General features: G+C 46.3%; 1 protein-coding gene across 4 annotated transcripts in view; it reads right to left on the reverse strand.

Moving 5' to 3' along the window:
• Positions 1 to 24,100, reverse strand: part of RPIA (ribose 5-phosphate isomerase A) — a 162,888-nt gene extending 138,788 nt beyond the window's left edge. For all 4 annotated transcript variants that reach the window (XM_060309629.1, XM_060309627.1, XM_070046887.1 and 1 more), the window contains exons 1-7: positions 23,798 to 24,100; positions 18,078 to 18,138; positions 15,883 to 15,938; positions 5,263 to 5,322; positions 3,016 to 3,080; positions 1,709 to 1,777; positions 911 to 1,052 (exon numbers count right to left, since the gene is read on the reverse strand). In XM_060309629.1, the coding sequence (XP_060165612.1) occupies positions 911 to 1,052; positions 1,709 to 1,777; positions 3,016 to 3,080; positions 5,263 to 5,322; positions 15,883 to 15,938; positions 18,078 to 18,138; positions 23,798 to 24,070 (726 nt within the window). In that variant the 5' untranslated portion in view covers positions 24,071 to 24,100. The remainder of the gene's footprint in view (positions 1 to 910; positions 1,053 to 1,708; positions 1,778 to 3,015; positions 3,081 to 5,262; positions 5,323 to 15,882; positions 15,939 to 18,077; positions 18,139 to 23,797) is intronic.
• Positions 24,101 to 27,947: the final 3,847 nt, after the last annotated feature.

Raw genomic sequence — 27,947 nt, forward strand, 5'->3', positions numbered from 1 at the left:
TACAGTCAAAGGCAAGGAAATGAGGACTCCTCTGCAAACTGGAGAAGGGCTGGGAGCCCAGTGCAGAACCCCACGAAGGCACGATACTGGGCTCTAGTGTGGAGGAACCCCAGCCATGAGAGAGCACCCCAACAATCTCCTCTTGGCTTTTCAGCTACACAGGGAGCCAGAGTCAGAGCTCTGTACAACCAGTATGATTAGGATTATGATGTTGTAAAAGTCACAAAAACACCAGGCAGAAAACACGTCATGATAAAAGTTCGTCAGGGTAGAGTTACAGATAACTTGCTTTCTCTTCTGTACATTCCAAACTTTTTATATATAGTTCCGTCTGCAACTATAGTTATTTTTTGGAGTACTGCTGTTGCTTTTTTGTTTATTTAAGTGTAAGAAAAAAAAAGTTCTGTGCAACCCACTTTAGAAGCTGAAGAGAAACATGTGGACGAAGTTTCTGGAGTATATTCCTGGGGAGGAATTCACATCTCCCTAGAAACTCTACTTCATTTAACCACAGAATGAGAAAAGAGGAGGAAAAATAAAATTACACCATGAAACCTGAATAACTTGCTGCCCCAGGTGGGCCTCCCAAAACCCATTTTTAGCAGCTGTTAGTCAGAGATCCAGGCCTCGGGTACAAAGACCAGATAACCTAAGGAGCACAGATCCCGAGCGACAGAAAATACGCCCATCTGTACAGAGAATATGCATTGCATTAAGTATAGTCTTATCTACATGAGTTTGAATGTGGAAACTGATAAAGCCAGCGCTCTAAAAGTAAACCAATAGGCTGATTAAAAATAAATAAACAGAAGCCACCTGCCCAGTCTAGGCACAGACCTAATGGAAGCAGGAAGGAGGACACAGCCCTGAGAGCCTGGAATGCCTTCCAGAAACCTCCCTGGCCACTTACTGCCTTGTTGACAGCCATTCGAAGTTCAATCACACCCCCAAACTTCTGGGTCACAGCTCGGCTCACTGGGACATAGGCCATCGGGATGACCTCGATGGGGATTCCCTTGTGCCACTGATCCCCGAGGTTCTTTGAATCTTTCCTGGAAAGAAAGAGTCAGAAAGTATAACAAATGTAAATAAGCTCAGTGGTACAGACACAGCAAATTCAGGCATGGGGGTAATAATGAGGTAAGAGGACAAGGGAAGCGAGAAGGGTCGAGTGCACGGGGCTTCAAATGCATTGGCTGTGTTTTACCGTTTAAGAAAAGCAGTAGCTTTTATAAGTAAATATGACAAAAATGTTAAAACCTGGATGTGACTGGCTTGTCATATACAGGTGTGAAGAACATCATCATTTACAGCTGTAATTTTTTTTTTTTTAATTAACATGTTCGCAGGAGTGCCTTCTATCAGACTCCCTGAAGGAGAATCTGACAGCCTGGTCAAAGACTGTCCACGACACAAGTCACGTGTGACCCCAGAGGCTGCAGGGCCACTTCTTGAGGCTCCTTGCTAGGAGCGAACGAGTGATAAATAAGGACGCGCTCTGTTAACAAGGGTGACGAGCTGTTTCCTCCTCCTTCCAGTGGACACATGAAATAGCGGTACCTAACTTCAGCACGAAAGCAGAGCATAATCCTCCAGGACACGGCCCTCCACCATAGACTATCAGAAAAGCCCCTCCCTCCTCTGTAATATGAAGCCTGGGGTCCGATCTACCTCCTCAGCGGACAGTTCAGAACACCAAACATCGTACCTGAAATCGGCAATCACGATGAAGCGACTGGCATTGCCAGCCACAATTTTCTCCTGGGTCAGGCAGCCTCTGGGGGATGGGGAAGAAGCAGCAAATGAACACAGGGATAAGTAAGACAAAAACTGAATTCGGAAACTAAGGTCAGATATGGGAAACCAAAATCCACTCAATTCTGGCACTTAAAGAGAAATTTAATTTTTAATTCTTAAAGGAACACCACCCCCCCCAACTCCATCATACTGTGCAACGGACTGACTTGTGTCTCCCTGCCCCTCCCCCAAAATTCAATTGTTCAAGCCCTAACCCCCAATGTGACTATACTTGGAAGATGGGGTCTCTAAGGAAGTAATTATGGTTCAATGAGATCATTAAAGTGTGGCCCTGGTCTGATAGGATGGATATCCTTTTAAGAAGACACCAGAAAGCTCTCTTACTCTCCCTCCCTCCGCCACAGGAGGCTGCACTGAGAAGGCCGCCATCTGCAAGCCCAGGGCTTCCAGAACTGTGAGAAATAAATTTTTCCATTTAAGTCACTAAGTCTAAGGTTTTTGTTACGGCAGCCCAAGCTAAGACATGCTGTTTCCAGTAAATGGACTATGGAAACACAGCCTGTGTCTGGGAGAAATGGTTCCCAGTCAGGCAGCGGGCATAATCCCATCTAAGATGCATCTGTCAGGAAGCACTGTGCCTGGGGAGAAGCCACCTGAGCACGGCATGAGGCAGAGGTTCTGCAACTGGAGAAGTAAGGACAAGCTCTGAACAACCTGCCGTATCTGCAGTGTGACAGCCAGGTTATAAAGTGGAGAGAGCACAGTGAGATGTGAAGCAAATTCTGTGTCACTCCACAGTCTGCTTGATTATACGAACCAGGAGACCAGGACTTCACCTCCTTCGACTCACCACTTCCTAACCCCCCAAAATCAACACCTAAGAAACACCCAACAAATGTTTTCCAAATCAATGAATACATACATCACTAACTGCTCAGAGCCCACAGACCTAGTAATCTAGTCCTGGTAATATGTTTGCTTTAGCCCGTACAGTTTTTAAAGTTGGAATCAGCAGAAGGCAGCAAAGAGAACCCTTTAAGATGAATAATTTCATTGAAGAGGCCCAGGTTCCTGTCACCAGACTGCTACTAACAACCAGAAATGCCAGGCTGGTTCTACAGCCTTATGCTGTCCACATCCAAGCAGAGAGACAAACTCACGTACATCACAGCGGCAATGTGTTTATTCTGTATTCCACTTTGCTTTGCTAAGGATTAACCGGCAGATACTCTGCAGAAAAATCCCCACAACACTCACCCTCCACCCTTGATGAGATTGAGATCAGCATCGACTTCATCAGCACCATCGATGGCAAGGTCAATCTGTGATGAGGGTAAGGAAAGATATAAAACGCACTAAGCTTGAACATGCCATAGCTCATCAGGTCCCAGCAGCCTTATTAGCCAGCACAGTTCTTCCTATTTAGCCAGTCAGGAAACTGAGGCCCTGAGAGGTTAAGCTATTCCACTAAGGTCACCAGGAAACAAACAGGGCAACCACACCTGGGTCCAACTCTTATCCACCACTTTACACTCCCTTTACTCACTGATGGGCTTCTCTGGGGATGAGCTGGAATTATTGAGAGCATGCAATCTCAACGTGGGTAACTTCACCTCCAAGTACAGAAGGAGGTATACAGTATACCTGTGAGATTAAAATTTCATTGGGGGTGGGCATTAATGGAAAAAAGGCTGAGACACACTGATTCAGAAGTCTCCGTACTAATGTGGCAAAAATACCGGCATGCTGACACACATCTGATGCAATACAGAACTGGAAATTTTCTGAGGTACCCCCGCTATGACCCACCAAGGCACCTGTCTGGGCTGGCCCACTCCCTTTACAGGAAGCTCCACTGCCAGGCCCAAAAGCAGTGGGAATAGGTTCATTCATGTTTCAAAATTTGAAATCAAGAAAGGTATGTACTTCTTGTCACTCCTGGTACTCTGCAGAGACAAGGTGGGAGCCTCAAGTATGGTCTTTAAAAGAGCGGTATAAAACCTCAGGGCGCAGATTCAGTTCAAACTGCAGTTAGAAGCTGCTTGGCCCAGGGCCTGCAAAGCTTCAACGGGGCATCCTCGCTTCCACCCTTTCACAAGGATGGAGGTACAGCCTGCGATGTTCCTCCCCTCTCTGCACCATGGCAGCTCTCCGGGGCCTGGAAGGCGGCAACCTTTTCTGTCTGGGTTTCACGCCCACCTTCAGCCCAAACCACTCTCCCCACAGAGCTGAACAGCTGATTCAGCCTGTGCCCTGGCTTTACCCACAGATATCTCTGAACAAGCCCTTCCCATGGTACTTACTAACCCATCTGTGGCCCACGTCCCATGACACAGTGGATTAGCAGACCACCATCAAGTCTGTTTTCAAGCTGCCGAAATCCCACCTCACTCTTCCAATGCAGCCTTGCCCTCTCCTCTCCTTCTCCCTCTCCCCCTCCCCCTGCTGTGCACAAAGCCATTCCACTCACTCGGTCCTAGACACCCCAGCCAGTCTCAGCACTGCACACATGCCAGACTGGAACTGCTCCCATGGTTCCCATCTACCCCTCTCTGGAATGCTCTCTCCTGCCCTTGCCACCTAGCCTTCACAGCTCTGCTCAAACTTTACCTCTTCCCACAACACCCTTCTAAGCAGCATCCTCTAGAGCCAGAAGCACCTGGATTCACTTTCAGGCTCTGCCACTTACAAACAGCATGGCCTTAGGCAAATGCCTTGCCCTCTCTGTGCCTTTCTCCTGTCTGTAAAATGAGGTAATAATGGTACCCACCCTCAAGACTACTGGAGCTTAAATACAGCTGACCCTTGAACAACATGGGTTGGAACTACACAGGTCCACTTATACAGATTTTTTTCCACTAAATACGTACTACGGTACGTGACCGACGGTTGGTTGAATCCACAGATGCTGAACTGCAGATACAGAGGGCCAACTACGGGACCTGAGCATCTGCAGATTCTGGTATTCGCAGTGGGTCCTGGAGCCGCACCCCAGCAGATATCCAGGGACGACTGTGGTTTAATACGGGCCCGGCACTTAGCATAGTAACTGGCACACAGTCAGGGCTCAGTAAACGACAGCTGTGAGCATGCTGCTCGCTCTTCAGTCTCCTCCAGATTGTCCGTGTGTTTAATCATCTTTACCATACAACTTCACTTTAATCTGTTTTCAAAGACCCACGGCTGCCTCAGATGATGCTTCTATCTCCACTTAGTTCTGAGGGCCGCCCTGCTCGTATACGTCTGTGTGAGGGCTGCAGGAAGCCCTGGGTCCCTGAGCCCTCTCGGTTAAACCACAGGGAATGTCCTAGAAATTCATAAGCTCTTCTCTTCTGACCTCAGCTAGGATTAATATTCAAAGTCCTAGGAGAAAAGCTAGTATGACTAACTGACTCTTCTCCTAGACTCAACAAGATATCCAGAGCCCATGAACAAGTGACAGCTATTTTAAAAAAAAAAAAAAAAAAAGGAGACCAAAAAACCCAGCAGCCTCTCTCTACTTACCTCTGGGTGTCGGTCCAGGTCACTGAGAGTTAAGCCATACTGCAGGATGAGCTGACGGGCCTGTGGAGGACAGGAAAAACCACCCTTAATCATTAACTCTTAGTGACGGCAATAATCCCCAGAATCCTCTTGGATTTAAGTGTCAGACACTGAGTCCCACCAAGGCTTCCTCTCAAATCCAACCTGGTCCACCACGAGGTAGGAGATCTAGCCCCATGAACAGCAAAAGTTAATTCATTCCAGAAGCTTGAAGAAGGTAGACAGCACATAGTGAACACTGCTCCAGTGCTAGGCTGGGAGTTCCTCCTCAGTGACCTGTTACTTAAGATAATGTCAAGGGGGACTTCCCTGGTAGCACAGTGGTTAAGAATCCACCTGCCAATGCAGGGGACAAGGGTTTGAGCCCTGGTCCGGGAAGATCCCACATGCCACGGAGTAACTAAGCCAGTGCGCCACAACTACTGAGCCTGCGCTCTAGAGCCCACGAGCCACAACTACTGAGCCCGTGCACCATAACTACTGAAGCCCGTGCGCCTAGAGCCCGTGCTCCACAGCAAGAGAAGCCACCACAATGAGAAGCCTGCGCACTGCAACAAAGAGTAGCCCCGGCTCGCCGCGAGAGAAAGCCTGTGTGCAGCAATGAAGACCCAACGCAGCCGTAAATAAATAAGTAAGTAAATAAATAAATAAATAAAGGTAGCGTCATGGCCTCCCAAAGCCTCTGGTAATACAGTACCAGTAGTTCCCTCCCCACCACCACCCCCTCCCCCACCACCACCACCCCCCTCCCCCTCCATGGCCATTCAAGGTTTCACTTTCCACTGTTTCAGTTACCCAGGGGCAACCTTGATCCGAAAACATTAAATGGAACATTCCAGAAACAAACAATTCACAACTTTTAAACTGCACGCCATTTTGAGTAGCTAGCCCTCATCCCTTTGTCCTGCGTATCCTGCCTATTTGTCATTTAAAAGCCATCTCAGTTATCAGATTGACCGTCACAATACCACAGTGCTTGTGTATCAAGTAACCCTTACTTTACCTAATACAGGCATACCTCGTTTTATTGTGCTTCAGTTTACTGCACTTTGCAGGTACTGCATTTGTTACAATTTGAAGGCTGTGGCAACCCTGACTCCAAGGAGTCTAGGGGTACAACTTCTCCAATAGCATTTGCTCACTTTGTGTCTCTGTGTCACATTTTGGTAATTCTCGCAATATTTCAAACTTTTTCATTATTGTTATTATATTTGTTACTGTGATCTGTGATCAATGATCTTTGATGTTACTACTGTAATTGTTTTTTGGCATTATTAGCAATAAAGTCTATTTATTTATTCGTTTATTTATTTATTTATAGCTGCACTGGATCTCCACTGCTGTGCGCGGGCTTTCTCTAGTTGCAGGGAACGGGGGCTACTCTTCGTTGTGGTGCGTGGGCTTCTCATTGTGGTGGCTTCTCTTGTTGCGAAGCACAGGCTCTAGGCGTGCAGGCTTCAGTAGTTGTGGCACACAGGCTCAGTAGTTGTGGCACACGGGCCCAGCTGCTCCACGGCATGTGGGATCTTCCCGGACCAGGGCTCGCACTTTTGTCCCCTGCATTGGCAGGCGGATTCCTAACCACTGCACCACCAGGGAAGTCCCTAGCAATAAAGTGTTTTTTAATTAAGGTATGTACATTGCTTTTTTAGACATAATACTATTGCACATTTACTAGACTACGATGCAGTATAAACGTAACTTCTATACGCACTGGGAAACCAAAAAATTCATGTGACTCGCTTTATATCATACTCACTTTATTATGGTGGAATGGAACCAAACCTGCAATATCTCCAAGGTAATGGTCCCAAAGCGCAATAGTGATGCTGGCAATTCAGATATGCCAAAGACAAGCCATAAAGTCCTTTAAGTAAAAAAGTGAAAGTCCTCAATTTAGTAAGTTAAGAAAAAAAAGTTACATGCCGAGGTTGCTAAGATCTATGGTAAGAATGAATTTTCCATCATGAAGTTAAAGAAGGAAAAAGAAAGCTGTGCTAATTTTGCTGTTGCATCTCAAACTGCAAAAGTTACAAGACTACAGTGCATAAGTGCCTAGTTAAGATGGAAAAGGCATTACATTTGTACAGTAGGATATTTTGAGAGAAAGAAAAACCATATTCATGTCACTTTTATTATGGTGTATTGTTATAATTGTCCTATGTTATTATTTGTTGTTGTTAATCTCTTACTGTGCCTAATTTATCAAGTAAACTTTATCATAGGTATGGCTGTATAGGAAAAAACACAGTGTATACAGGGTTCAGTACTATCTGTGGTTTCAGGCATCCTCTGGGGGTCTTGGAACATATTCCTCCTGGATAAGGGGGAACTAACATTTTTTTAAATTTCCTAAACTAAGAGCCAAATCTACAAAATATTAGAAATGTCTCTAAAAAAATCTAACAGTATGAAAAAAGACTGTGGAAGATCACTACAAATAGATACATACTGATTTCCAGGCTACACTGTTGAATAAAAATAAGCAAAAGAATACATACACTCAGAAGAATATGTAAAGGCTGGACCTCCGGAATGGCTAGGTGAGAGCACCTGAGAGCACCAGACTGGGAAAGATTTAGGATGTTTGTAGGAAAAGTCAGCACCACTGACTCTACGGACATGCCTTTCACACAGGCTGACTGAAGGGGAGGGTTACTACCACCACAGGGCCCAGAGCAGAATTTGTTGCTGGAATAAATGCACCGTGAACCTTTGAGTCTGACCACTCAAGTTCAAGTGATAAGGATCTGTGTTCATGCCACTGCTTACAATACGCAGAGGAACTAAAGGATGGAAAACTTCTTTTCAAAAGTCACGTCTTGAAAACATTTTCTGCTTAAAGTCAAAAGCACCTGAAATGTAGGATCCGAAGGTCTCGGTTCTAATCTTAAATGAACCAGCCACATGACCCCTGGCAAGTTTTCTCATCTATAAAAAGATGCAGATGGGTAATGACCAATGTCAATCTTCAAATCCAAAATCCTAAGACTCTAACAATAAAGTACAAAGACCCTGGAATTTGCAATATATGGGACCTATTTGTATCCTGATTCAAACAAACTGTAAAAAAGGATAAGACAATAGGGGAAATTTGAATCCTGGATTTTTATTTGATCCTATTAAAGGTTATCGTTTGATTTTTTTTAGTATTGTTGAGATGTTTAAAAGTCTCCCTACTTTTCAGAGAGACATAATAAAATACATACAATGAAATCATACTATGCCTGGGATTTGTTTCAAAATAACAAAGGTGAAGGAGAATGAGATACAGATGAAACAAAATTGGCCATGAACTGATAACTGGAAACTGGGTGATGGGTCCGTGGAAGTTCATTACATTATTCTTTATCCTTTTTGAAGTTTGAGATTTTCCACAATAAAAAGCTAAAATAAAATACTGACTGAAAAAAGTTCAAAAGAAAAAAAAACATGATTTTGCTCCTATTAAAGAGAAATATATAATGAAGGGAGAAAACAACAATAAAAATGGTATTTCTGGATTATTTCTCAGTTCCTAGGTTTCTCCAAATGTGACACTGGAGGAACCATACTAATTCCAGACCCTAAGCCTATAAAAACATTTGGAACGTCTGGAAGATGAACCCCCAAAGTCCCCCACGCCTCTTGGTATTCGTGCCTTTGGGGAATCCCTGCCCACAACGTCCCAAGGCTGTTCTGTGTCACCAGTGGCACACAGCAGAGGAGATAGCAAGGCACTTCTGCGATTAGTTTATAAAGAAGGGGGGGCGTGCTCCCACAAGATCCTTCCCTCCCTCCCTCCTTCCCCCTCATCCTCGCTCTCTTATCACACACACTGGGGGAAACCAGCTGCCACGTCCTGAAGACATGGAGACAGCCCTGGGGACAGGCCCCTACCACACAGGCTGTGAAGAATTAAGGCCCAGAACACCCACAAGACGGAGCTGGAAGCCCTGGCCAAGAGCTTAACTGCAACCTCCCCGGAGACCCGAGGCCACAGCCCCCCAGGTAACCACTCCAGGCTCCTGCCCCTTGGAAACTAGGAGCTAATAAATGTTTGTTTTAAACTGCTAAGTTTGGGGGTAATTTGTTCCAGCAAAGATATCTAATACAGATGGTGTTGGAATAATGCTGTGAACTGCATGAAGTTCAGTGTGATACTCTATCATGCAAATAAACTGTTATATACTACGGTTCCTGCTAATTTCATGTACTACTTCAGAAACAATACTAAACTGCATTCAAACGTATTACATGAACACTGGGCGTCAGGAAACTGTTCTATCATGATTCCTATAGGGAAACATCCTGTGTATCATTGTAATTTAACAGCCAAGTGTTAAGACTGCCTGCACCACTTGGCAGTGTTACTCTTTCATGAGGATGTCCTGTTTGTCCATCTAGATTGTAATCAGAAAGCACATTTCACATACACTTTTCACCCTATAGCAGTTAGGGTCAGTTAAGCCAATAGTTGAGTGAATAATTAATTATTTTGAGTTCAGTCAAGTTACCTAGTGCAAACTCCTGTTTTAAGAAAGAAATGGATGCCCAGAGAGGTCCCAATGCTAAGTTAGGGGCAGGGCGAGGACCAGAAATACAGTCTCCTGCTCTCCTGCCCTGTCTAGGGACTAGGAAGGAAATCAGAAGATAAGGCAAACAAAGGGAATGTAGAAGAAAAAGGAAAGGAGAGGATGGCCTCTGCTTATAAATGGAATTGACGTCATCTTACATAATAATACTATGCTATTAATAACGTTTTTAACAATAACAATTTTAAAAGGAGTTGTCTGGCATTCCCTCCTCTACCTGAAATGCCCTGCCTCCTCCCAAACTCCAGCCCCTCATGCCCGGCTTTCCAGGAAGCCCCCAATCCCCTGTGCAAGGAGTGGGCTCTCCTTCCTCCAACAGGCACGTTACCTCTACTTCTTCTCTACCATACATTTGTAAAACATGACACACATAAATGTAGCATTTATTCATCCAACAGGCAGAGTGCCTACTAAGAGTGAGGTACCACACTGGGCACGAGCACTGCTGAATAACACCTGCCGTGCACAAGGAGCCTCGCACCCCTTTGAAAAGATAAACCCTCGGTGATCACTACGCTGACTGAAATCTGTCTCACCACCACCAGCAGCTGCCTGTCTCAACACCCGTCCAGAGTCTGCACACGAAAGGAGCCCAGCAGATACGTTTGTCTATGTTATGTGGCTGGGAGGCCACCCCAACTTCCACAAGCCCCGTGTCCTCCCAGACAATAAGCAGTAACGTAAGGACAGGATCTGTTCTGCCTTTAAATCCCCCCCCTTCACAACGTGGAGGACCCTGTACAATGACCTCAAAGAGCCCACTGGGGTCGGACCCTTAAGTCCTGCTTCCATCAGCAGGTCCTCCAACTCTCCCTTCTCCCCATCTTTGACCGGACTCCGCACAAGACCCCTGCGAATGGCCCTGCACACAGAGAGAAGTCATCATCACAGGTGGCATGAGCTTCCTCCTCCCTGAGTGTTATGGGTTATACTGTGTTCCCCTACAAAAAGGTACGTTGGAGTCCTAACTCCTAGTAACTCTGACTGTGACCTTATTTTGAGATTGGACCTTTACAGAGGTAATCAAGTCAGAATGTCATGAGGGTGTGCCCTAATCCAACAGGACTGGTGTCCTAAGAAGGGCAATTTGTACACACAGACAGAGGCACACCGGGAGAACGCCACGCGAACATGAAGGCAGAGGGCAAGGATATGTGCCTACAAGCCAAGCAATGCCAAAGACTGCCAGCAAACCACCAGAAGCTAGGAGAAAGACAAAACAGATTCTCCTTCGTAGCCTCTAAAGCAATCAACATCTAGCCTCCAGAAATGAGAGGCAATAAATTTGTTTTTTAAGCACTCAACTTGTGGTTCCTTGTTATGGCAGCCCTGGGAAACGAATCCACTGAATTCAACACTACAGCCCTACTGTGGAGATATGGACCCATCACTGGCTCAGCCAGGACTAACGCAGACACAGGTGCTCAACTGAGATCAGTACCTGCTAGACACCAGACACTCCAGGCTCACAAGCTAAGGGGCTCCTGAGGGTGTAGAGCAAACAGCTGTCTCTTCCAGCTCTTAAAAGTGCAGGGAGCAGGAAAGCTAATGATTAGCTTGTACTTTTGAAAAAAAAAGACAGGAAGCAATGCCTTCTCACTGCAATCCCACAGCTGGGGCCCCCAAATGCCTCATGTGATCAAGGACAGTGGCATGTGGCAGGCTAGCAGTCCTGTTTTTCATCAATTTCACAATAATACCTGAAAACGCTGCACTTCCCCTTCTATCAACTAACAGAGGCAGACTGAAAGCCAGCATGGGCAAACACTGTTTTTTTGCCTAGACCAGATCTGGCTTTTAAATCCTTTTTTAAAATTTTCCTCTCCCAAAAGCTTTTAACTTTAAAGGGAAAATCTAGAAAAATCCTTTAAACACCTATGGGTTTACTTCTTTAAAAGGCAGAACATGAAATATCGTGATTTCCTTTCAATCATTTCAGGAAGATTGAGGCTAGCTAAACTTAACACAGAATAAGTGTGGGTTTGATGGGGGGGAAAAACAAAACAGTAACTCTGGACAAGTGAATTTTTTAAAGTCCTGTGAACTGTGAATGACTCCTCTACCTGATCAGCTGGAATTGGCCAGCATTTTCCAGTCTGGGTACATGGTTATTACTAACCACCACAACATAGAGGTGGGCTGGGAGGATGCTATCTTAAAAACACAGATCAAACTTCCAATTAAAGATAGCAATTGAACACCTGTATTTAGCTCAGCTCTTTCCCTAAACCTCTCTAAATCTATAGTACAATAAAGGAATTTTTCTCAATGGCATAAACCAAAAAGAGGAAAAAACAGCAACCAGCTTCTAAAAGCTAGATCACTGATGGACAATGGTAAATGGCTGAAATGAGAAACAGAAATCCTAAGCCAGTATCCTAAACCAGTACTGGAAAAAGCTAAGAAGTGACCAAATAAACGGCCCAGAACCTCCCAAAAGGTTCAAGGACCAGCAGCCCTGGGAACTTCAGAAAACAGACACCACGGTGGGAGTGAAAAGCATCTTGCTCCACTACTCCCAAAGCAGCACGTTCATTCTCTGGCGGTCAAACAGCAGGTGTCAGGACTGGGCTGCCAGGCGCAGCTGAAGATGGGGTACTGCATCGGCAAGCTTTGGCCGTGCGGCAGCTACCCCAAGACTCAGAGGCTTAAAAGAGCCTCTCATCCTCCAGAGGAGGAGCCGAGGCCTGTTCACATGGCCGCAGAATGGTTTCAGCAGCAGAAGGGCCAAGCCACAAAGCAAAAGCACTCACTGTTCAAGCCACTGATGGCGGGCCATTAGGTCACATCCCATTGGCAAAACACGTCACACGATCAGGCCCAGAGTCAAAGAAATACTGCAACATGTAGCAGGCACTTTTTCCCCGTCTACCACAGGCACTACGCTGAAAACAGGGGTTATGTCCCAAATAATGACAGACGTCTTCTAGCCCTCTTCTCTTAACTTGGCTCCCGGGACACAGGCAGCCACGCATACCCCTCCTGAAAGGGCACTGGGCAGTCTTCTCCAGGAAACCTGACCAGCCAGAGGAAAAAAAAAATGATCTGACACTAGGGGTTCCCCAATGATCTGTCTGCCACGAGTGCTCTTGGCAGACAAGCCGAGAGCAAGGACCACCCTCACCCCGAGAGCTGGTCTCCGGTCAGCTTCTTAGTCCACTAGTCTTCAAAATGAGCTGCAATTTTTAAAAAAAGAACAAAGCATTCTAACAATATTTGACTGTGTTGGTTGTTACATGACTATGTCAAAACTCAGAATTATACACTAAAAAGAGTAAATTTGGGGGCTTCCCTAGTGGCGCAGTGGTTAAGAATCCGCCTGCCAATGTAGGGGATACAGGTTCGAGCCCTGGTCCGGGAAGATCCCACATGCCGTGGAGCAACTAAGCCCGTATGCCACAACTACTGAGCCTGCGCTCTAGAGCCCACGAGCCACAACTACTGAAGCCTGTGCGCCTAGAGCCTGCGCCCTGCAACAAGAGAAGCCACCGCAATGAGAAGCCTGTGCACCACAACGAAGAGTAGCCCCTGCTCACAGCAAACAGAGAAAGCCCGTACACAGCAACAAAGACCCAACTCAGCCATATTTAAATAAATAAATAAATTTTTATAGATATTAAGAAAAAGAGTAAATTTTCTATGTAAATTATACCTCCAACAAACTGTAAAAAAAAAACTTTGAGAAAAGAGATACAGGAGAAGAAATACTAAAACAAAAACCAAAGTATTAACATCCTCAGGGAGCTAAGAGAAGAAATTGAAAAAAACTGCACCCATAAAACAAACAAAAAAACTTTTCAGAGAACAAAAAAAAAAAGAGTTATTTGAAATTAAATACATGAGAGCAAAGAAAGCTCAACAGAAGGGTTAGAAAAAGGTAAAGCTGAAAAGACAAAAGGACAAAACAGGCCCCAAGCACCAAGGAAATAACAAGTACCCTAAAAGGAAAGATCAGAGCCAGAGAAAACAGAGAAAAGAAAATTAAAGGAATAATAGGGGGAAAAATCCCCAAAATTGAAGAGTGTGAATTTGTAGAATGACATGTCCCAGCAAGCACCCAGCATAGTGGACAAAAATAAACCCACACTAAGACACAGCATGGTGAAATTTCAGAACACTGTAGACAAAGAAAAGATAATATAAGGGAGAGAATGAAAAATAGATTTTATACAAAGGATCAAGAATCAGAATGGCTGCAAGCTTCTCAACAGCAAATTGAAAGCCAGAAGAGGGAATTCCCTGGCAGTCCAATGGTTAGAGCTCCGCACTTCCACTGCAGGGGGCACAGGTTCCATCCCTGGTCCGGGAACTAAGACGCTGCAAGAAGGAAAGTTCCTGACCACAAAGGGAGATCCCAAGACAACAGCCGAGGGCAGCTGCTACCAACCAGAGTACCAAGAAGATGAAGCTGATGGGAGTAGAATATCCACTGGGCCAGAATGAGGTGAGATTTTCCATCCAAGTAAGAGTTTGGGGTTGAATTAGTAAGGAGTCCGCAGACAACCAAGGAAATGGAAAAAACAAAGGCATCATTTACTTAACTTTCAGGAAAACAAGATAATGAGCAGGCTCGGAAGCGTAATCATAGCTGACTGCACAGTTCAGCTGTAGCTTGGACATCACAATTCTGAGTGGGGCCTCACCAAAACGTAACTGTACTGCAGACCAGGAGAAGGGTGTCTGACCTGTGAGAGCAGGAGGGAAGAGAGAACCGAATGCTCGTCTTCCCTGCATCCACTCAGCGTGGAATTATTACCTCAAGTTGAAAAAAAAATTTTAAATGGCAAGAAAAGCATGTAGTTTCCAGATTTTGGAGCAAATACCCAATCAGCTAAAAGAGTTTTAAAAGTATGTCCATCTAAAGAGCAAGAAATGGTGGTGGTCAGGAGTGGGGGAGGGTGTGAAGGGAGTGTCTTATTTTTTAATAAAATGACTTGAATTGTTTGATTCTTCAATCTATGTGTATGTATAGCTTTAATTAAAAATAAGCACCAATATGAAATAATTTTATTAAACAAGAAATAAAAATACTAGATGATCAAGTCACTTGGAAAAATCAGACACTTCGCTTTTTCAAGAGCGAGGCAACTCATCACAGCCCCTCTGACTTTAACAGCATCTCCTCAGAACATCAGGATTTCCAAAGCAAGAAAGGCCAGGTAAAACCACTCCTTTTCTAGCCTGAAGCAGGAATTATGGTATTGTCTTCAGTTCCCTGGGTGTCCGGGCAGCTTGTCAGAGCCTCCAAGAGATTTAACTTCAAAACAGCTCCGACAGCGTGCACTATCCTTCCTAACTTCCTATCCTGCCTACCTGGAATCCTTCCTCCACTCCCTACTCTGACAGGCTGGGGCACACACCTGACACATCCTGCCTCCAGGACTGAGAGTTTCTTAAGACCTAGCTGTCCAAAACTATGTCCACAACATCACAGGAGCACAAATCACCAGCAATGCCAACCTTTAACCCCAATTCACAGGATCCCTGCGACGAAGCCAATGAGAGACGACACACATACCCTCCCCACAACAGCCAGGTGAGGCATGGGGCTCTGTCTCGGCACCTCTCTTCCCTCCTTTCCTGAAGTCTACTATTCCCTTATCTCTCCCTGTATTTAACTGGCTCCACTGCTTTCCTTCACCAGCCCCTACTATTTTATGGTGGAGCAGCATTAGACATGGACTCAAACTACTGTACTTGCATTTCTAATGCATCACTTAACGCCCTTTAGCCTCAGTTTTTTCATCTATAAATGGACATAATACTCCTTGAGGACGGAGACCACGTGGTTATCTCTGCGTACTCCGTGGTGCCTAATACAAGATACACTAAAATATTCACGTCTAAACCATGCTTCTGAGGAGCCATCTCCAATCACCTGCGCTCCCGCTCCTGGCTCTCTCGCCCAGAAAACCCTGGGACACGACCCAGAGCCGCACCCCTACATCCTCAGGGACCCAGAAGATTCATCCAACTGCCAAGATGCAGAACGGAAAGCAGGACATACCTGGAAGGAAGTGGGAATACAGACGAGGTTCAGATTCTCTTGTTTCACTCTTTCAGCTGTGGAGACAAAAGCCACGTTGGTGGTTTTTCTCTCTCCTCACCTTATTTTCCTTGTACTCACATTTGCTCAAATCCCACAGAAAAGGTCCAACCCCTCCCCCCACTGAAATGTCCCTTTCATTCTATGTCCCCACCCTTGCTGAAAAGTTGGTAAACAGCCTTCACATGTCACTAGACAGGGACAAAAAAGCCTAAGGAGGTAAGTATTAACCACAGAAAGCGCAAGGTCAGGGTTTGCTAGTATGTGCATGGCGATATTCAAAGAATTTTGTACACATGAACTTTTAATCCAGTAACCCAAAGATAACTTACAATTACTATCCCCACTTTACAGATGAGGAAACTGAGGCACAGAGAGGCAAAGTAACTGGTACACAGTTAATAAATGGCAGAACTGGGATCTGATCCCAGGCAGCCTAGTGCCAGTCTTAACTACTTCCCTATATAGGCTTTTACAGAGAAAAGCTAGAATTTGACTTTTACAGTCAGTAAAAAAAATATAATCATTTATAGACCCCAGGGGGTGGTTAAAGAGGGTTTATTTATTCACTTTGGATTTGTACCTTTCGGGAAAACTCGATTTAAACAAAAAGAAAAGTCTTGGGAATTCCCTGGTCGTCCAGTGGTTAGGACTCGGTGCTTTCACAACCGGGGCACGGGTTCAATCAGGGAACTAAGATCCTACATGCCGACGATGCGGCCAAAAAGAAACAAAAAAGAAAGTCTTAAGGGATGCACACAAAGAACGTCTACTGTCATTTCAGTAAACAAAGGATGTCGCAGCCATCAAGCCCTCAGCCACTGCAGCTGCCCCCAAGCGGTGCACCCCTGAGAGAATTCAGGACGGAAAAAACAGGATACTGGCTCTAGACTAAGGTGCACATCAAAGGAATAATTTCATTGAGCCCAGACCCTTGCATCTTCCATACACAGGAAAGCACTACATTCACTAACTTGAGATGTCTGGTTTTTCTTTAATTAACTGTAATCTTTTGATGTTTGACTGCTCGGGGGTTTTTTTGCAAAAAGTCCTATATATCCTGGCTCCTCAACAGTCCCTCAGAGCTATCTGGGAGGCTGTATCCTAGGCTTAAGTCCTCAGTTAACACCCCCAAATAAAACATAATTCTTGGGCAATTCTCTGGCGGCCCAATGGTTTAGGACTATGCACTTCCACTGCAGGGGGTGCAGGTTTGATCCCTGGTCGGGCAACTAAGATCCCACGTGCAACACAGCATCGCCAAAATAAATAAATAAATAAATAACACACACATACAACATAATTCTCAACTTCGAGGCTGTGCATTTTTTTTCAGTCGACGGGGAAAAACTGTCTTATTAAAAATCTCAAGTCTCCTTAATCACTGGGTGCACACCTTGGGAGATTCAGATGCCACTATTATGAAACCCACAGGAATCCCTGTGCCCTAAAGTCCTTCACATACTCAGCGCTGAGGCAGCAAGGTGGGCAACGCTGAGTTTTTCAGAAGCCATCACACCCGCACCACAACCATTCCTTAAAGACAAAGCATTCCTGCGCTTTGTCCCCTGAGCACAGCCCCTTGGCACCTGCCAGAGGAGATCCACATTCAGGCAAGCCTGGCCTCTGGGCTCTGTTCTCACAAACAAGAGCAGGGCGGTCAAACCTGTCCAGCAGCCACCGGGGTTGATAATGCTTGAGCCCTTCCTGAGCCCAGAGACACCCAAATCAGAATGAAGTCAGCATCTGCAGAGCCAGCCACCAACTGCAGGGTCACGGACAGGCCGAGCCTGCGCTGGCCCCGCCGACCTCGGTTTGTTTGCTTGAGAAACCGCAGGCTTTAGAGGGTTTGCCTGCCTCAGGACCCATGAGGCCACACACACACACACACACACACCACTGATGACAATTAAGATTCTGTGGAGACCTCACCCTAAGTCAGCTCCTCACCCAGCTCAGCAGAGTAAACAAAGCCAGGGCAACCCCAAATCTGGGTGAAGAGGCCCAAGAATCCCACTCAGAGAAGAGCAGAAACACTCACCTGGCCACAGGCTCCACAATGCTGGTGCCAAGCTGTGCCCCGCTTCCTCCCTCTCCGCTATGCCCCCATCCCCACCACCCCACACAAACATCCAGGAGTCAGCCTGAAAACATACCTATTCGCTGCACAGCGTGGACAATTGTAGAACCGCTCCCAATTCCCAGCACTTGGTTATTCTGCAAAAAAAGGAGGAGGGAAATCCAAGACTTATTAATACCGTGTTTCACTCCCATCCCCAGCCCACTTCCTAGAGCTATAAAATTATTAGGAACAGCAATTCACCAACTTGGGTGCAAGGTACTGTGCCCACAGAAACATAATCACTGAACCTCAAAGCTGTACTATGTCCTGGTGCCCAGTGGCAATTTTCAGCAGAGCCCTGCTCCTTTCATCCCTGACAATGACATCACCATTTCCTCCTGTAAAAAGATAAACTGAAGCCTATTAAAAATTTTAAGCATTTATTTCAGCAAAAATCAGTTTGAATTGGGCAGCACTCAGTCTAGCAGGCAGAAGGGAGCTCTGAGGAGCTGTACAAAATTAAGACTTTTATAGCAAGAAGCAAGCGGGGACAAGGAAGTTATATTGGGCAAAAAAGCAAGCTGGTTACTGTAAGGTCACTTCCCTTGAGGGGACGGCAGGGGTCTACCAGGCAGATGACCTCAATAGTGCTGATAAGGTGATTCCTGATTGACTGAGCTAAGATTCCATTTCCGGGAGAGCCAAAAGTGTAACTAGGTATTGTTTGGTGATGCGGGGCTTGGCATAAGCGACTCCATTTTGGGTCTGTTGTCTCATTTTTAACACTCCCTCCCTCTTATCAACACAAAAGATCTGGCTTATTTACAACACAGAGCAACTTAAGTCAGCCTCACAGAAATGGCCTGCAGATGAACGCGGAACGATTTTTGGCCATCCCCAAGAGCACGATCAGAAAGGAAAGACCCTAGGAGAAAAACAGCCTAGCTGAACGTTAAGAGCAGAAAACAGAGGTTTCTGGCTTCAGCGACTTTTCACACAAGTTTAACATTTACACAGTCCCCATCAAGTTGGTGGCATCACAGCGAACCTCAGACACACATCAAGGCTACCATCCAGAGCTCCAACCCAAGTCAACAGAAGAGTCTGAAGCAACCTTGAACAGCAAATCACGTCATCTGTCCGACTGATCCCAAGGGGTGTTCATTTTGCACAAGCCTGCTTCAGACAAAATGGGGAGAGGGTGAAGGCTTAGGTGGGAACATGAGAAACAGTCTTCATCTGCCATATAGGAAGCCACTCCTTGAGTACAAGGGAGAAGAAACAGGCATCTTACTACTGAGCCTATTATCTTAAGAAAAGGGGGCAGGTACCTCAGAGTAGACCAGAGGCGGAGTAGGGGCCCAGCCAAGGTCAGTTAGACCACAAACGGCAAAACAAGGTCAGAGTACAAACAGTCAGGAACTAATGTGAAGCTTGGTTCCTAAGCAACTTCCTGGGAGTAATCTCCTGCCTGTTTAGGGCAAAACAGCTACAAGCCAAAGCTTAACATCATCTGTTAAGCACCTACCAAGAAGATTCATAAATGTTAATATAAGTCAAATCTCACAACAACCCCTTGTGACCTCAAGGCCCTTAGCCTCACTTTAGAGATGAATTCAACACCCTAAGGAAAAATTTAAGACTTAGAAATGAGCAAGAGATTATTAGACATACTTTCAATGAAATGCTGGAATCTGCAGGTAGTATCTGATCCTACAGGGGTGTGTGCCTTTGCTCAAAGTTTCAAAGTCACCAAATAACACCAAGGGGCCTTCAAACAGAGCTTGTGCTAGGTCAGGATTTCACCTGTGATGATGCCCTCAAGAAGGCAATGCATCCAACAGCCATTTACTACTTGGGCAAACCTCAATAGCAAGGTCTTCAAGACCAGTAAATGCTACATCACAACACAAAACAGCTGAATATCAGAAAATGTACAAACCTTCAAGTAACGAGGAAATATCTCGACTAGGTAGGCTCAACCTGACCTTCACACCCAACCTGAAGCTGTGAGCTCTAGCTATACAGCAATTCAACTGTCAGATGCCTCATTACCATACTCTGCCATATACTCACGTCACCCAGCAGGCAGGTGGCACACAGATGAACTTGGGTGAGTCACACAAGCTCTGTGCAAGGCTCCTCCCTTGGCTCTTGAAAGAGGCCAGGAATTGCACAGGCCTGCCAGGCCCAAAGCTCCTCAACCCTGTGGTCCTGCTACCTTGCAATCAAACGACTGGCCAAGAATCAGTGCACCAGCCAAAGCCAAACAGATGTGGCCCAGCAGCAGAAGGCTGCCAGGCAGGCTCTGCCGTAGGAGCAGGCTCCTCCTAATGGCAGTACTTGACAACAGGTCGTACGTGCAACATCACAACTTGGGTCACCTTGTCCAGTAGGGTAACCTCTTCTGTTGACCGACTGGAACCACTGCCCACCAACTCCTTCAAGCCAAGCCAGCCAAAAAGCTAAAACCAGGCTCCAAAGAGAACAAAGGAGGCTAGGGACCTTCAGGAGAGCATGGCCCTGCATGGTAACCCATCCTGCAACAGGCACATCTGAGTCCCGGGTGGCTACCCAAAGGCTTCAGCTGAGAACTCTCCAAGTTTTCCACCCACCCAGAAAATGTAAGTAGTCACCAATGGGCTAGGGAGATTCACCCCACAACCTCCATATTCGTGTCCACACTCCGCATAATTCATCAAGCATTTACTGGGAAGGCCCCACTGTGACCAACACTGAATGAAAATAAGGTTAACTACCCTCCAGAAGCTTACCCTTCAGGGAACTGGCAGACGCACATACACATAACTAGACCATAAAGACACCTACTAAGAGGCATAAGGCACCTAAGAGGTGTGGAGTGCTACAGAATTCAAGGGGAGAACTGCTTCCCCTACAAGACTAAGGAAAAACGGAAAGGAAGAATGGCCTTTGAACCAAACCCTGAAGGACATATATGATTTTAATAGGCAAAAGCAGCGGACAAGAAAAAGCACTCTTGGTCAAGGGTTTTGATATTAAAACACACACTCTATGCCAGTAGTCTGTCCTTTCCAATGTTCTGGTACATGGGAGAGAAGGGAGCAGAGAAGGAAACAAGACTGTGGGCGTAAAGACAAGAACTAGAGCCTCTCATCTGTGTATCCCCTCCACCTGCCTCAGTACTGGTTTACAATAGATGCTCCTGATGTGTCTTATGGAGGTTAGGATGAGGCCACCTGAGGGGCACAGTGACAAGAGTAGATTAAAGTTTCAGAAGACGATAATGCACCACTTGGGTGGTCGACAGAGGGGACGAGATAAGGGCAACTGCAATCTTCTGGCCACGAGGAGAGCCTAAACCAGGAAAGTTGGCAGGCCAACAGGAAGGGTCAGTTCTAAGAACATTCCAAAGGTGGAACCAACAGGACCTCGCACACAACCTAGCTTGATAAACTTACACAAGTGAGTATGAAACGGAGCACGACCCTATGGCGTCCTCCCGTACAAATCCTTTCCATGTCCTTCGCTTCCTGTTTGTAGGAAATAGGCTTCTTTCAGCCTCCTTGACCTCCCCTGAGTCCCAAAGGGCAGATTCAAACAGTTGCTAATCAGGGAAGGAAGGGACTGCAGAAACCAGGGAGGTGCAGTCAAGAAGCAATGGTGCTGCGACAGGTCCCGGTTCCTTCTCAAGGAATATACAAAACAATACAACTCTGAGTTCCTGTACGGGAACTAAGGCCCCACCCAGGTGGAAGATGGGAAATTCAGGCTGGGGGCAAGACTTCCGGCTAACCATCACCCAGTTACCTCACCATCAACCAATCAGAAGAAAGTCTGCACTCGGTGGAAGATAAGACTCTGAACGCCCCCTCCCCAAACGATTAACTGCTATTAACTTCCCCTTTCTCCCCTGGAGTTGATCCTTGGAGTCTGCCTTCTCCCCAGGTTGCCGGCCTCCAGAATAAAGTAACCTTTTCTTTCCAACCAACACTTGTCTTTGGAGGGGTGAGCAGCCAAGCCTGGGTTGTGTAAAAAGTAAACAATTTCAAGACATGAAGTGCTAAAGGAACTCGGCCTTAGATGGAAAAAAGGATAGGATACCCCCTGGAGAGAGCAGCTAAGCCTTGACGGTGAGGTGCGGGACTATGCTCAATAAACCTGTGGCTCTGAATTAAGTTATCTTGTCTGCAAAGTATCCAGGACCAGCCTCTCCTCCTCCCTTTAGCCACATTTCTGACCACCACACCAACTATCTACACATAGCAGGCACTCAACAAATACCTGCAATGAATGAAACAAAGTTACAAAGCAGAAAATACAAAATTCAAGTAGTGTTGGCATCTCAGAAAAGAAGTTTGCAAAGGAAAGTGCGTGTAACAGATTGGGGTGAGTGCCCCCAAAAGGCCTATGACGATCTCCCCAGGATTGCCTGGTAACTTCACGCAATAATGTGGCCAGAATCCAGTGTTTTGCAGCTCTGGCCTAAGGTGGGAGCTTGCAGATTGTAATTTAACCAAATACATAATAATAAAACAATGGTCAGGGAGGGGCGTGCCACCAAACAGGAATGCAAATAGGTTAACAGGAAATGTAATACAGGGGTCTTTTCTAATTGTATAGATCTCATTTATCCATTACATTTATCCATTACGACTCACTTTATCCAGGCATTTTGAAATTTCAGCTTACCGTCCCAATTTTGCAGCTGAGGCACGTGAATCCCAAAAGGAGAGCCAGATTACACATTTTACATTATCTCTGTGAATCCCCACAGAAAATCCTATTGCTAACCACACTATTAAACCAGAACAGAGCAGCTGTGTAACAGGTGGAAGGGCACTGGAACGGAAGTCACTCGGTTTGGGTCCTGGAGGATCCTTGGTCATTCCTCCGACAGAACACGCTGAGCCAAAGGTTACCACACTCGCCCCTCCCACTTAGCCAGGCGGTGGGAGGATCAAACATCTATCTAGGCAAAATAACTTTGTACACGAAAGCATTACCAAATGTAAAGAATAAAGAACCATCACTAGAGAAAAGAGAATCTGATACCACTTTCCAGGAAGCAGAAAAGAAAGACTAAAAGCCAATAAAGTCAAGGAAACTCCACCTAAGGGTAGAGATACTCCACTTGGCCGCCGGTATTACAATTAAGATAACTGACTGCTGCCAGCAAAGGCGCTCGGGTTAAAAGACTCCACCCAAGAGGACCACACCCGCAACACAGCAAACAAGTAGGGCCACGACCTCGCCAAGTAAGAGCTAACCATCTCCACATCCCGACCTTAAAGAGGGTCCTCCAGACTTCAAGTGTCAAAAGGAGGAGGTTTAAAGCCTGGGTTTCTCCTCTGGCTCAGTCTCCTCTTCCCTCCAACAAGTACACTCAGGAGCGGGTGCGCGCCCAGCTAAGCACTTTCTTGGAGTAAAATGTCAAAACACTTTTAAAATCACCTCCCCCCCCCCGCGACTTCCCAGGGCAGTGAAGCGAGTGAAGACCTCTCGCAGTCCCAGTCTCTTATTTGTTGAAAAGGAAGCCACACGCTAAGTCCCTACTAAGCCCACTCCAAACATCAGACACACACCACCAGGCTCCACTTTGCAAACTTATCTGGCCTGCAAGCAGTCTTTAGATAACACAACTTTAGGGAACGCGACCCCAACCGATTCCACATCTAAAAGGCCTTGAAGGAGCAGGTCTCAAGGCGGGTGAAATGCGTACCCCCTCCCCTCTCACGCAGCTCCCTCCCTGCCAGGAACTAGGCGCAACCGGCAGTGCCCAGAGCGCGAGCCCATCAGGCCGAGCACGGGCGCCCCACGTCCTGAGCTGCTCACCCTCACGTGGTTCTCCACGGCCGCGCGGCCCGCCAGCTTCTTGGCCTCCTCGGCCTTGGACATCGTGGAGGGGGCCGGGCAGACGCTGTTAGCGTCCCCGCCAGCTGTACTTGTGCCGCCAGCGCCGAACTGCGCGCGTCCCGGCAACTGCACGTGGGAACCCGGAACGCCCCAGCTGCTCCCTCCTCCGCCAGAGGCCGCGCCCCCGGCCCGCCCGGGCAGCGGGGCCAGGACCCGCCCGTAGAGGGTGCTGAAGGGCCCGGGTCGCTGCATCCCGCCGCCCCGCTCCAGCCTCCGCCACGGTCCCGCCCCCGGCTCTGCCGGAAGTCTGGTAGTGACGTACTAGGTCCGCGTCTGTGCAGCGCGGGGCTTTCTGGGAAATGTAGTTCTATGGCTTCAATGGTCTAAAGCCGTGCCCCAGCCTGGACTACCAGCCCCACAATGCTCCGCGACCGGGTTCGCAAATCTCGGCGACAGGCATTGGCGCAACGGCTTGTACCGCACAAGTAGCCCCGGTGGGGTCAATCCTGGAGATTTTTCTCTTTGCTCCAGCATCTGCGAAGGGAGTGTTAGACGTGACCCTGTTGTTTTTTCTAGAAGTAAGAACGTGGCGGTGGACGAGGCCTGAGGGCAGTTGCTCTTCTAGAGATGTCCTTTTGGGAGTGACTTCTCTAGACTGACGCCACAGGGAAACGCACCTGGGGGCTCCGGCCCCCACTTTACTCCATCCTTAGGCCCCCCCCGCCCCCCACCGCAGGCCCAAGGCTACAAATTAGAACGCCCAGCCTTAGATGTTGTTCTGCATTGGGCAGCGTTGGAAGGCACGGTTTCCCTCCAGATGGAGCCTGGCTGGGAACATACGTGTGCCCTGCAGAAACCCTGCAATACTTGTTGACTTAAAAAGGGCTTTCACTGAACCTAACAGCTTTCTCTTTTCTTCTCTACCTTTAAAGTGTCTTGCTGTAGGTGTGGACGAAAAAAAACGCACGACGTAAGGGCAGTGACTTTCAGCTTTATTCTGGTACCTTACTAGGGACTCTAGCCTGGGAGATAAACCTCTCAGCTATGCGGAACTATTACGAAGAGATAGGGGAGGGGCCAGTATATATATATATATATATATATACACACATGTGTATACATATATATGTATATGTATGCATATGAATTTTTGATCTAGGAAATGTAGTTAAGCATACATCTTGGTTAAAGATGACTGCTAATCATTAAAAATATATATATATTGAGTATATTTCAAGTTAATGATTTTAGTGCTTTCCCAAATATGGGAAGATCCAAGAATCTAGGGTCATTGAAATTCTTCCTTAGATATGCATCTTAACTATCTAGGGGCCATGTATCCAAAACACAAAATGCTTCATACTGTTTTTCTTCATCCTGAATTCCCCTCAGGGTGCACTGCTGGTGGGGCAACTGCAGGATTGAGACTTAGCTCTTCGTGTAACTGGATGATGAGTGAGACTTTTTGTCTTTCTGTTTGTTTGTTTACAGAGGGAATAGGGAGGGTCAGAGAATTATTATTGTTCCCATTTTACAGGTGAGAAAGCTACTGCTAACACCAGCCTTATAAACTACTTAGAGGTCTTTAAAAAGCACTAGCCTTTGTGCTACTCCTCCAGGTTGGTGGAATCCATTCTGTCTGCCATGAATTCATCTCCTTCAAAGTCACTTCAAGTCTTCTCCCTCTTCTGTGTGCAAGGCACCGGTAAAAGTTGTGTTATCGCCCTGGTCACCTGGATTCTCTTTGCCATGACCCCTGAGGCTGTCAGCCCCTGGACCTGAAAGGAAAATCAAAATGGAGTCGGTAAGAGAGTTCTCTAAGATGGGGTCAGGAGGCCGTTGGGGAAGTGTGATTTATGCACTTCTAAGCTGACCACTTTCTGTCTTAAAGCAGGCATTCAGGACATCTGCCAGAAGCTCGGGATACTTATCAGACCCTTACCCTAAAATAACTCCAGACAGCCTATCTGCTTATTGGGACCCTTACCCTAAAATAACTCGTGACAGCCTAGTCTTTCAGGACAAATATTTTCTTACCTGCATTGAGAATCAATTACAATTCTTGCTAGACAACTCTAATAACCTTGTGGTTTTGTCCGTATAAGCTCCTGGCTTTTTCTCTTCCCCAGAACACTCTTGAGTTTTACCTGAATCTGTGTCTCCCGAATTGCAATTCTTAAGACCCCAAATAAAGCTCCTTCTGCTTGACAGCCTCGATACTGATCCCACTACAATCGCCTACCGATAGTTCAACCACCTCCACCTTGGCCTGCAGGAGGAAAAGTTATTTGAGGTGATACTTGAATCCTACGTTTTAGGCAGAATTTGGAAATTAGCGCAACGTTCTGGCTGAGATGCAGGAAAAAAGAAAAATACGTGCATCTTCACTACAGTTGGTCTCTACAAACTTGTGGCCTCTCCTGCATCCTCTTGGGGGCAGTCTCCCCCCTTCAGATTTCTCCATCAAAAGGTTACTGGAGCAAATATCAGTGCCAATCTCTGCTTTACCCACCTCACTCCCCACCGCCCCCAGCTGCCCCCAGTCTCCAGCATTTGAACTGGGGCTTCCCACCATCTTGATTGTTCTGCCTGTCTGTCTGCCCCTCTCTGCACAGCCAGCTCCATCTTATTCTTTAGACTCAGCTGAAATCCACCTCCTCAGAGAAGTCCCCCTGACTACCCTATCTAAATTGGGTTCCCACCCACCCATCCTCTATCACTTTACCAGTGTTTCCTTTCATTCATAGAACTTTCCTTGATTATTTATGTTTACTTGGTTTTGTATTTGCTTGTCATCTGTCCTCTCTAGGAAATAATATTCTGGGAGTTCCCTGGCGGTCCAGTGGTTAGGACTTCAACACTTTCACTGCCATGGCCCTGGGTTCAATCCCTGGTAGGGGAACTAAGATCCTGCAAGCCGTGTGGTGTGGCCAACAATAATAATAATAATATTTCTGAGAAGAGGGAATTTGCTTTTTTTCCTCTACAGTATCCTCCGTGTGTCCGTAACAAATACCTAAAGCATGACTAGATAACGGATACATTTCATGCCTAACCCCACACTTCACCTTCAGCTGTACAGAATTTCAATTCCTGCACACATGCTCTTACCTCCATGTCTTGAAAACACTGTACTCTTCTCTCAGATGTTCCTAAGGTCTCCACTCTTGTACAGGTTACTCTGTAACCCTGAACCCCACTGCTTCCGGGGTTGGCTGCCCTTCTGTGCTTCCACTCACCTCTACCCTCTCTGTGATAGTTCACCTTTCTCTATTCATGCGACTGTCTCTCTCAAAAGATTGTGAGACTGTGTCTCTTGATAGCACAGACAGTCTATTCCTCATAGAATGAACAGTGCCTGGCTCAATATTTTGGGAGTAAGCAGTGTTCTAAAAGGTCCACCTGTCTGTGCCTCTGTTTTTGTTTTTTTTCTTTCTTTCTTGTCTCTCTTCTCTCCATCTTGCAATCATTTCTCATTCCTGCCTTCACTTTTAACCCTTCTCCTTAGGTCTGCCAATGGTACCCAGTGACTCTCACGGCCAATCTGAAATTCCACTGGCGGCTCTTGGGGCTGAGATTATGCTGACCCTTAGAATAGTTTGAGTATCGTGTTCCTATGACGCTTTGCATTTGCATATGTATTAATAACAGTGCCAGGCACCATGCTAAATGCTTTGCGGATGTTATCACATTTAATTTTAACAACTCCAAGAAGTGGGTACTCTTATCCCCATTGTTCAGGTAAGACATGAAAGAAGTCCTGACTGACCCAAGGTCACACTGCTCATAGGTGAAGCTGGGCTGCAAACCTTCAGTGACTCTAGGATCAAACTTTGATCTAACAGAATCACCTAGATGGATGTGTATTAATTGCCTTCCCACACACAGTATAGCCCTAAACTTTGTATAAACCACACAGGTAATGTTTTTTCTCTTTAAAGTCACAAGTAATAGCAATGGACCTTAAGACAAAAATAGTTAATAAGGGAAAAAAGGAAGGAAAAACTCTATAAATGAAGAAGTAGTAACTGAAGGGAAGTCCAAGTTTTGGCTGCTGGACCACTTTCAGGGTCTCACAGAGGGGGGATCAATCTGTGTTATAATCTTAACAAACCACTAAAAATTCTAT

This window comes from Globicephala melas, chromosome 12, assembly GCF_963455315.2.
Source record: "Globicephala melas chromosome 12, mGloMel1.2, whole genome shotgun sequence".
Classification (NCBI taxonomy): domain Eukaryota; kingdom Metazoa; phylum Chordata; class Mammalia; order Artiodactyla; family Delphinidae; genus Globicephala; species Globicephala melas.